At 40.7% G+C, this 10,886-nt stretch overlaps 2 protein-coding genes across 2 annotated transcripts; one reads left to right on the top strand and one right to left on the bottom strand.

The window, feature by feature from the left end:
- Positions 1–3,760: 3,760 nt before the first annotated feature.
- LOC148723852 (uncharacterized) lies at positions 3,761–8,613 on the top strand. The gene is made up of 4 exons (XM_088733496.1): positions 3,761–4,257; positions 4,865–5,473; positions 5,794–6,054; positions 6,573–8,613. The coding sequence occupies exons 1-4, from the start codon at positions 3,907–3,909 to the stop codon at positions 7,788–7,790; spliced, it is 2,439 nt and encodes an 812-aa protein (XP_088589622.1). The 5' UTR covers positions 3,761–3,906; the 3' UTR covers positions 7,791–8,613.
- LOC111344600 (uncharacterized) lies at positions 8,125–10,886 on the bottom strand. Its single transcript, XM_022951843.2, has 2 exons — positions 10,241–10,886; positions 8,125–10,075 (listed from the first exon to the last, which is right to left on the bottom strand). The coding sequence occupies exons 1-2, from the start codon at positions 10,717–10,719 to the stop codon at positions 8,632–8,634; spliced, it is 1,923 nt and encodes a 640-aa protein (XP_022807578.2). The 5' UTR covers positions 10,720–10,886; the 3' UTR covers positions 8,125–8,631.

Below are 10,886 nucleotides of genomic sequence, written 5' to 3'. Positions count from 1 at the left end.
GAGGTGTGCTAAGCGGGGTTAGCTTAAGTGTCTGCGATTTCGGCTCAGTACCCGCCGAGTATCAGTTTCTATTTCGTAGGATCTGGGTCTGTTGTCGCTCCGGCCAACTACTGTTGCCTTGCACCACAGGTACCTTTTGCTGTCAGGTTCTATCATCACTGCCTGTCCGGTGGTTAGTGGTGGAAGGTCTTTGGCCTTAGCATTGTAGTACTTTATTTGCTTATCTTTGATCATACTTCTTTCTCGGGGTACTGAATGGTTTAGTTTTGGCTACAAGAGCTTCTGAGACGTAGGCAAGAGTGTCTTTTCCCGACGGTTTAGTATCCTCTCAGCAGGGCTTGTAGTCATCCCCTGTGTAGGTGTATTTCTCAAGTCGAGCAGGGAAAGATAAGCATCCTCATGTGCGAACAGTGCACGTTTTACTAGACGTTTAGCTGTCTTCACTGCACTTTCTGACATTCCATTACTTTGCGGATGTTTAGGAGAGGATGTGATGTGTTTGAAGCCCCATCTCTTACTGAGGTTTTTGAACTCCTCTGATGAAAACTGGAAAACTCTGTCATGGGCCTCAAGCCAGCACCACTCCGTTTCCTTCAATGTTAATTGGCGTAAGGGCTCACACACTTCACTCTGTTTGGGAAAGAACTTACTTAGATAGTTAACAACGCCTAGGAATTGCTGCACACTTTTGATATCTGTAGGTCTGGGCATCTCAGTAATGGCACGAATTTTCTCAGGGTCTGCCTGTACTCCATTGGCAGTTAGTAGATGGCCTAGGAAGAGCCCTTCAGATTTCTTAAGCTGGATCTTATCTTTATTAAGTGTGATGTTTTGCTCTGTACATCTTTCCATTAGAGCTCGCATGTTTTTGTCATGGTCCACCACGGCTTCATGCTCTGTATCACCCTCTCCATAAATTAGGATATCATCATGCACTGATATCACACCAGGTAGACCTTCAACCGCTTCATGCTGTCGCCTTTGAAATTCTTCCGGTGCAGATGATATACCGAATGGCATCCATAGCCATCGATATCTGCCTGAAGGGGTGTTGAAGGTGGTCAGGTCGCCACTTTCATCGTCCAGACGAGCCTGCCAGAAACCACACTTCAAGTCAATTGTGCTAAAAACTTTGGCCTTGTTTAGCCTAGGAAGTATATCATCCATAGTTGGTATCGGGTAGTGGCTTCGTTGCAGAGCACTGTTTAGATCCTTTGGATCTATGCAGATTCGGATATCTCCATTTGGCTTTGGTGCAGTCACCATGCTTGAAGCCCACTGGGTAGGTTTAGATATGGGCTCGATAATCTCTAACTCAGTCAGTCGTTGGAGTTCTGCCTCTACCTTTCCTTTCATAGACAGGGGTACCTTCCGTGGAGGGTGTACTACAGGCCTCACAGATGAGTCAACAGTTAGGTGATAGTTGCCTGGCAAACATCCAATGCCTTCAAATACTTGCGGATACTGTTTCAAAAGCGATTCTTTGGTTACTACTGTCTGATCTACATTTACACTTTTAATGTTCTCTCCTAGCACTTTGATCAGCTCCATTTACTGAATAGCTTTGTTGCCAAGAATTGGAGGAGGGGAGCCTGGGAGAACTTCAAAATTAACCCGATATCTGCGACCATTCTTTGGGTTTGTCATCTTTACTTTGCAATGACCTACGGGTTTCACGGTTGTACCATTATACATAGAGAGTATTTTGCTTGTTTGTGTGATCTCTGCATCACAATGGCTACGCTGAAGGACCTCAGAGGTAATGACGCTGCAGGTTGCACCCGAGTCCAGCTGGAACTTAACGTCTGTGTTGTTGATACACATAGTTGCAAATAATTTTCTGCCGTAACTGTCCTTAACTGAGTATACAGTGTTTGAGTGAGTACTGAGCGTACTTATTTCCTCGTTGTGTTGACCTTCAGCAACATAATCATTATCATCATGAAAGATCTTACCTGCCCTTGTCCAGGAGGCTTGTTACTTGTGGCCTTTCCACAACATACAGCAAAGTGATTTGCTTCTTTGCAACGATTACAAGTTTTGCCATAAGCAGGACATTTAGCTTTCACAAGCTCATGCAGTCTCCCACAGTATAAGCCTGCTTTGGTAGGCTTTGACTCAGTGTGCTTGCCTGACTTGTGGCTTTGAGATGTCTAAAGCTTTCTTGGTCGAGTTGATTCTGCTTACACTCTCAGTGTTATCAAAGGACTCGTTCCGTTCTTTTGACAGTTCTGAAGCCCTACATATGTCGATGCATTGCTTTAGGTTGAGATTAGGCTCTCTGAGTAATCTCTCTCTTAGAGTGGAGCTGGATAATCCACAAACAATTCGATTTCTGAGTAAGGAATCTGCGAGTGTTCCAAAGTCACAGGTTTTTTCGAGAAGTCTCAATTCTGGAAGGTACTTATCAAAGGTTTCTCCTGATTCCTCGTTCCTTGTAAAGAACTTATGCCTCTCCACGGTCTCACTCTTTTTTGGATCACAGTATTCTCCAAATTTCTGAATTAATTCATCAAGTGTTCTGTCTTTCTCGGTTTCGAACTGCAAAGTCTCGTAGATTTCTCGGCCCTTTGAACCGATCGATAAGGTACAGAAAAAGCTTTACCTTTCTCTCTGTTTCTTCTGTTTTGGTTGCTAAGTCGAGGTAGAGTTTATTTTCCTCCTTCCATTTTTTCCACGCGTAAGCCAAATCGTGACTTTCAAAATCAAGATTTTCTGGCGGCTTTAGCTGATCCATCTGATCCTTTTCCACCAAATACAATATTCACTGGTTGCAGATTAATTCGGATCCCACTCCTGACACCATGTAAAGATCCTGAAAGCTCAGGATTGAACAAGATTGAATATAACGATCTTTTAATGTCAGCCAACGTGTAGAACGTACAAACTACGTATTCCGAGCCCGCCGACTTGTCAGCGGTTGCCAATAATACCATACATTGTTACAGACAACACTTCCCTAGTCTCCTTCGCAGCCGCTCGGGCCGGAGTCACGCAACGCTCCCCGTCCCCACGCGGCTGCTTCAAACCGACATACATTCCTTTCTCTTTGTGTTGCGCTTTTGTTTGGCCGGACCAATGAAATAGTTGTCATTGTATACGCTGCACCAATCACACGAGAGGTCGTGTTTTCTTTCGCGGGAAAACCCTTGCGGCATACAACGTGCTATGGAAGAGACGCCTAAGAAGATCGTGCAAAGCAATAATAAGTGTTTTATTTGTTCATCTGTCCCTACCAGTAAAAATAAGATCTATATATTTGGTAAAACGTCCACTGATTTAGCTGGACTAATTCGATCGTCGCTGGAATTTGACGTAAATAAATACCACGAGGACAGTAATTTGTTTGTTTGCCGACGGTGTTTTCAGCAGTTAACTAAATACGAAAGAGCAGCGAAAAAACTGCGAGAAATCAAACAGGAACTGCTGTCTGCTTTTAGAAATAGAGAGCAACTGAGGGAAAAAAGACTTGGACGCAATGAAAACAGAGACGATCCGGAGACGATCAACAGTGGAGATGTGCGAGTGAGTGCTGCAAAAAGTCTTCGGTTCTCTACGGAAACTTCACATGTTTATTCCGATCCTGCCGCTTGTACTTCTTATGCTACACCGCTAGCTCAGTCCACTCCTGCTCCATCAAGCAGACAAGCATTCCTCTTTACCGGAATTTCACCCATTCAAACCAAGAATAGTGCTTTTTCTGACAGTCAGGGTGATGTTCATGGCGATCCTTGCAACGTGTCCACGGGCTACCATTTGTCAAAACCTGGATGCTCTGATAGCACCATTGTGAAGTTACATGTACATTATCCGAGTAAAAACTTGAACAAAACCCTAGTTGGCTCCCACCAGACTCTTGGTAAGGCATTAGCTCACGGAGTCCCTTCCCAAATCGCTAAGGCTGTCATGAATTGCCCAACAGTGCGAATTCATGTCGTTTCAAGTGTAATAAAAGCTGTATCAAAGGAAGTATCAGGGTTATGCGGCAAGAGCAGGCCGTCATTGCTTAGAAAAACAAGCAAGGAAGATTTGCAGAATTTTGATCTTCAAAAGTTGTGCGAAGAATGGCAAGAAAGAGCTCCAATATTTTACGCGTTCCTGTTGAACAGTGCCAGCCGACCAAAGCCGGCAAACCGTAAAAGCACTTGGTTTGGAAGTGTTGCACTTGCAGGATCGATACTCTTGAAACAAAGAAATCGTGAAATGAACGCAACTGCTGCTGTGATGGGGATTTTGCTGAAGAGCAAAGCTGCTGAGGTAAATTTGATCCCATAACGTCTATACTGTTTTTATCGGGCTGAATCGAAGTGGGTCAGTGGAATCAGAAGGAAGGGGAAGATGATATATTTTTAGAAAATTTAAATACACATGGTTTTCAGTGTAAAATTATGTAAAAAATTGTGTTTTAATTGTATCCTTGGTTCATAGTGTTTTTTGGTTTTAAACTGATAACAAAGGAAACCATAAAGATAAAATTGGAAAACAACATGAACTATTAATATCTCTGTTTTCCAATATTGTTAGATACTTTCTTACAATGTTTGTAAACACAGCACCAAATACACTGTACAAGCCAAAACAGTTTCATCTCACGAGGATAAAGTTATTTTTAAAACATTAATTTAGTCTTGCCCCTTGTGTACAGTGAATGGTTGTGTTAACAAACACTCAGTGTGCTTAGGTCATTATTAATAATATTGTTATTGGCACAATTGATTGCCTTAATTGAACTTAACAAGTTCAAACTTTATGTGGCAGTATTTTGGCCTACCTGCAAATAGCCACAGCTACATGTAATCTAGGTGGCAAGAGCAAAAAGATCTTATTTCTACACTTACATGCACTTGATATTCTTCTATAATAGGCTACTATTTCCAGGTTCAACAAGCTCAAACTTACTAATTCCAACTCAAGCATACTTAGTAAGCTTGATGAACTGGGGAAGGATCACGATGCAGATCTAATCACTACCAGAGACCAGATTTCAGAAGAAAATACCACCCTAATGAGAGTAAAGGAGAGGATTTCAACAATTAAGGAAAACCTTGGAATGGCTGTAATCACCTCACCTGCATTGCTGGCTGCCACACGGGAGGAGCATGAATTGAAAAAGTCTTTTCATCCTGGATTTGTCATATCCTTTGACAACCTTGACTTTCAGGTTAAGAGGAGGAATATGACTAAGGATAACCAGAATCAAGACTACCACTGGGTCAACCACCAAATGGTGGAAAACCGAGTTTCTGGCAACTCCCTTGATGTCAGAAAACCTGATCCTGAAGATATTGTAAATATCCCAAACACCAGGTTTCTTCCCAATTTGTACAATCAGCATAATCAACGTTTGGACTACATAATTTTGACATCAAGAATTTTAGTATCATACTTCGAAGTCTTGAAGCCACTGCAGGATGCCTGCATATTCCACATACCACATATATACACTAGGGAGATGTCTCAGAAGTCCAAAAAGGTATGCATTTCATCATTAAATGTTAATTCTTAGGAGTAAAGTAAACTTGGGAATTGTGGGGTCATTACTTTTGAAGTTCTATAAACTTTCATAAAATAATACTAATAGTATCACTGAAATGATCTTATTGCATAAATTAACCCATTTGCTGGCTGGAAAATATAAACCTGTTGTTTGTAATTTCATGCCTCTCAGTTCAAAGTGAATGCTTAATGTCTGTTGGAATGTTTTCTATTAAATACAGTTCCTAAGAAAGTGTACACTGTTAACTTTCTCTCTAAAATATTGTATTTCCAACGGATGTTTGTTTCTCCCAACAGGTTCCCCTTGGACTTATATTCAAGGATGAGAATGTTAATGAGGACATGCTGGAAATTTTGCAAATGTTCCACACCTATCTCCCCAACTCTAGTGATGCAGCCATTGGAGTGGATGGACAGCTGTTTTCAGGTGACCAGTTGACTGTGGAGAGAGCTGTTAATGTAATAGCTTCAGTGGCAAATGGACTAACACCACAGGATCGCTTGGATGGGATTCACTTGCAACTTGGGGATTGGCATGCCTCAGTGAAATTGCTAAGTGTAAGTGTCCATATTGGTGTACTTGAATTACAGTCAAGTCCATTTAAAACACAATGGAGGGCCAATTATTATGATCTGGTATGCACGTCAGCAGATATGCTTCACTTCTCATTTTTTACTTACCAAATTGATGAGGGAATATACACCATAAAGGTGAACTTCTGAAATTCAGAGCTATTTGTAAATGAAGAAGCAAATATCCAGATAACTTTTGCTGAACTCTCAGAAAAAGATAATTCCCCAACAACTATTGTTTAAAGCCATGTTTTGTTCATCTTACCTAAATCTTTTATCCAACATCTGGGGTGCTTAGCTCAAAAGCTACATGTATAGTCCTCTTAATTCACCTCCCACTTTCTTTTTTTTTTTTTTACTTAAGGAAATACTCTGTAGACTTCATTTTATCTTAAAGTGTGAATAAAATGAAGGGAACTGCACTATGGCTAAGACTGTAATAGCATGTCTTGACCATGGACAGCATTATTATTTATTTAGGTTATTTGTTTTGTTGTTTTTAGTTGATCTATTCAAGATTTTATAGTGGCTCTTCAGCTGTTGACCAGTGTACCATGTTTGCGGACCGTACAGTGATAAACAGGAGGAATGTTTGCAGTGATGTCAAGTCAGCATACAGGGCAGACAGGGATCTCCTATCAACAGTGTTGAAGTCCAGGGTTATTGCTGCTGCCATGAATGTGTTGGGACTTGAGAACAAAACAGGGAAACCATCCAAGTTTGTTCTTCCTCCCAATATTGAAAACCTCCAGGAATCGAAGAAACTCAAACTGCTGCACGAGCTTGCAGCCAAGGTGGTTGATGGTTTCATTTTTCAAGACAGTAGTCATTTGGTGGACCGCATCCTGACTGCTGAAGAAAAACAGCAGGTGTTGCAACAGCAAGAGCTGACAGATGATGACAAGTTTCCATGTAGGTTTCCTGGATGTAATGCGAAATACAAATACAAGAAGAGGAGGAATACTCATGAACTTTCTCATGATCCACCATTTGTTGCTGAGGAACCTTCTGTTGAGCTTACCACTGCTATCCCTACACCATCCTTAGACAAACAACACAATGTTGATGATGTCTACAGTTATAACTGTGCTCTCATGACTGATGCCATGTTATTTTTCAATTTCCTTGACGCCATAAAGGAAGGTGACGGTGCACGAGTCATGCGGCAGTATAAATACTTTCTTCTCTACTGTAGAGCTGACGAATCAAGAAGCACCAAATATGCACTTGAGATTTTGTACCAGTTCTTCTTAGTTCATGCCTTGTTGTCAAAGAGGGACAGGGAGAGGTTTATTTGGAACCGATTTGTGAACAATCATGGTGTGAAAGGGGGAAATATCCCCCTTGACGAAGACATGGAACACAGTAACAATTTTGTTAAGCAAGGGATAAGAAATTTGGGGCCTAATTTGACAGAGTCTGCAATTTCGCGAGTGTGCAAAGCAGAGAATGCAACACGCACCATTTTAGACAAACTTGATGGCAGTTTGAACAGACAAACCCACTCAGGCAAGCATCCAGAAGGTTCACCAGATAAAGACATAGAAGAACTTGTCAACAGGGCAGTTGACCTGGATGTTTTCACAGAAACTGATGGGCGACACTACCAAACGTTCAATGACTTTAAGAGGGACAGACTTGAAGACCTGGATCTATCAAGTCTGTATAAATGGATCAACAAGCACAAAAGGAATATCCAATTGGGCTCACGTGCTAGATGAATTATTTTATTGAGGAATCTTTCTTTCAAAGCCCAATCCTTTCCCCAAGGTATTCCCCAAAGTAGCAGTTTCATGGCTTTGACTTTAGATCAGTAATAATATACACTTAATGTATGGTTCCTGGGGAAACAGTTTCTGTTTTCCCGAGTCCTCTGTCTTGGGAAACATCAGAACTAAAGGGAAAACAAACTAACTAGTTTCCCAAGGGACCATACATTAACTGCTGGCTACCTCAACGTTTTCCAAAGTCTCTTAGGGCTTCATTCCACTCACCCCTTCAATTAATAATATTCGATAAGATATTAGTCCACGCCAGTCCAAGCGGCTGCGAAAGGAGACTAATAAGATCAAGATTTTATTGAAAAAAACAATAAATTAGAATGAAGAACACATGATTACTAACATTTTATAAAATTGCAAAATGCAAAGGATCTAATTTGATACAGATCCTAAATTTAGATGTTCCAGTTTCATAGACCCTGGCTTTAGGCCAGCAATGGAAATCCACAACTGTGTGTGGGTGAAAATATGAATTTCTAGTGTGTGTTACCAGTAGGTGCTTGATTAACTTCAACTAAAGTGAAAATGAATGACATAATTGGATTGGCCAGAACACAAGGCCACATAATTGTTATCATCTATATGACAATACTAAGTAAAATCCTCTATTAGAATCTCTTACAAAAAAAAAAACAAACAATATTCTACAATGTTGTAAAAAACCTTTTATTTTGGGGATACGGTGGAGAGGTTTAGGGTACTGGAACAATCCAATAATTTACTAATCTTGAATAGGGTCAATTAAATGTCCACTTAATATTAATTACTTATTAATAATACATCATAACACACCAGATGTTCCAGCAAAAGCTGTAAGCAAATCATTGTCATCATCAACAATGTCTACATCAGATGAATCATTGGGTTGATTGCCAAGGAAAGAACTTGTATCCATCTGGGAAAGTGAGATGTTGTCCATGACCATTTCAAACAGTTCATCATCAAGTAAAATATCACTCCATTTGTCAAGTTGATCCTCACTAAAAACAACATTGTCGTCATCATCATCATCATCACCATTGACATCATAAGCATCATTGCTGTTGAGATTTGTGTCATGAAAAGTTTCACTAATTACTCGGACAATCTCTAGTGCATGCCTTGTATGCCAGATTTCCACTGTTCTGTAAACATCAGACATTTCAAATATGTGCTCCAGGTTATCAAGAACCTGTGAAATTTGAAGATCTCCAAATCCTAGCATAAATTGAATGTTGGTCAATGTCCTGAGATTTGCTTTTGCAGCCATGCCTACAAGATCAACCAAGAGTGACTTGTGATACTTTATCAGGCAACTTTTTACATGCTCCCTCTGTAGTGGTTGAATATCTCTTGTCCTGCCTGAACTTGTGCTACTCTTTGCATCTACAGACACAGGATATTGAAGTGAAGTTTTGCATTCTGGCAAACCGCAGTCACAGTTATTAGCGCAATTATCACAGCAGAGATGTTTCAGTAGAGGCCTCTCATTATCATTGTCAAAGTGTTCCAGAATTGCTTTTCTTCGACAATCAGTTAATTTAATAAACAACTTAATGTCTCCCTCCACGTGATTCAAAAGCATGCCATTATACAACAAAAATGAGCTACTCTGATGGCCATCACGCCCAGCTCTCCCAGTTTCTTGAACAAAGGCTTCAATATTCTTTGATGGCCCATAATGGATGATCCTGTGAACAGCTTTGCAATTGACTCCCATGCCAAATGCTATAGTCGCAACTAAGACCCTTATGATCCCATCCTCGTGCTGGAAGGAGATCAAAATGTTTTTCTTGTTTGAGGCAGGGGTGCATGAATGCAACATCTCTACTAAGGGCAATTTTTGACCAGTGCTTGTCTTCTCAATGAAAAGGTCTTTCCCTAATAGTCCTCTTAGCATTCCATAGATAATCCCACACTGTTTTATGGTCTGACAGTAGATTATGGTCCTGTCACACTTATCTTTTAATTTCCTGATGTCTTCTACAAGCCACTCAAAGAATAATTCAAGGTCACAATCTTTGTTCATCTTTGTAACTGAATAGGTAAGATTTACCTTGTTTGGACTTTCTTTAATGTCAAATGGATTCTGCATTAGGAGAACTTTTTTGATGGTGTCTTCAGTTAGCTGTGTTGCTGTTGCAGTTAATGCAACCATTGGGGTATTTGGAGCAAGGGACCGCAACTCATACAGCTTTCCATAGCAATGACGAAATGCAGCCATCTTATTGCTTTGGGATGTCCCCCTGTATAAGAAAAACCAATAACCATCAAAAATTTAAACTGCAGCAAAACAATGAAAAGGATGGTATTTGATCAATTTGCATTGCAAAGCAAGATTAAAATTTTATAAGTGGAGTGCTAAGCAGAAACTTTAAGCATATATATATATATATACAGACTCCACTTACCACTGCCTTATTACGTGGGCTTCATCGATGGCCAAAGCACATAATTTTTTGGAATACACAGAATTTCCAAGCATTGTTCTCCACCGTTCGTTTTGAATCCAAGCTTCTGGGGAGCCAAAGACAACAGAAATCTTTCCCTTTTCTATCAAAGTCGCCTCTTCTTCAGTGTAAGAGCTAATGTTCGCCGCTGTAACTCCCTTGCCTCTCAAATATTCCACTTGATCATCCACTAGAGTGAGCAAAGGCGACACAACAACACAAATGTGGCCTAGCTGACTTGATACGTGGTCGATGACTAACGGCAAAGCTTGAAAAATCAGAGATTTTCCGAAGCCAGTCGGCAAATTAACGAAAATATCCTTTTTCCTTTCAATTAACTTCGATATTGCTAATTGCTGATGCGAATTTAAAGCCTGTATGCCGAATTTTGACGCTACAAGATTGAAAGCTTCTTCGAGATCCGCCATTATCTGATACATAAAAGGAGCCAGGTGATTGGTTGAAATTTAACGCGCGAACATTCGCAAGAAAATGAAAGCCAAACATTGATTGGTTCATTTCCGAGAAAGGAATGTATGTCGGTTTGAAGCAGCCGCGTGGGGACGGGGAGCGTTGCGTGACTCCGGCCCGAGCGGCTGCGAAGGAG

The sequence above is a fragment of the Stylophora pistillata genome, chromosome 9, assembly GCF_964205215.1.
Source record: "Stylophora pistillata chromosome 9, jaStyPist1.2, whole genome shotgun sequence".
Lineage (NCBI taxonomy): Eukaryota > Metazoa > Cnidaria > Anthozoa > Scleractinia > Pocilloporidae > Stylophora > Stylophora pistillata.
The sequence above is the reverse complement of the archived record's forward strand: the minus strand, read 5'-3'. Positions and strand labels throughout refer to the sequence as shown.

Bases quoted from the DNA above. Each gene is read 5' to 3' on its own strand.
- LOC111344600 (XM_022951843.2), bottom strand. From the start codon at position 10,719: ATGTATCAGATAATGGCGGATCTCGAAGAAGCTTTCAATCTTGTAGCG. The intron at 10,076-10,240 runs GTAAGTGGAGTC...TTTCTTATACAG, and splicing joins GCCCACGTAATAAGGCAGTG to GGGGACATCCCAAAGCAATA.
- LOC148723852 (XM_088733496.1), top strand. From the start codon at position 3,907: ATGAATTGCCCAACAGTGCGAATTCATGTCGTTTCAAGTGTAATAAAA. The intron at 4,258-4,864 runs GTAAATTTGATC...CTTCTATAATAG, and splicing joins TGAAGAGCAAAGCTGCTGAG to GCTACTATTTCCAGGTTCAA. The intron at 5,474-5,793 runs GTATGCATTTCA...TTCTCCCAACAG, and splicing joins TGTCTCAGAAGTCCAAAAAG to GTTCCCCTTGGACTTATATT.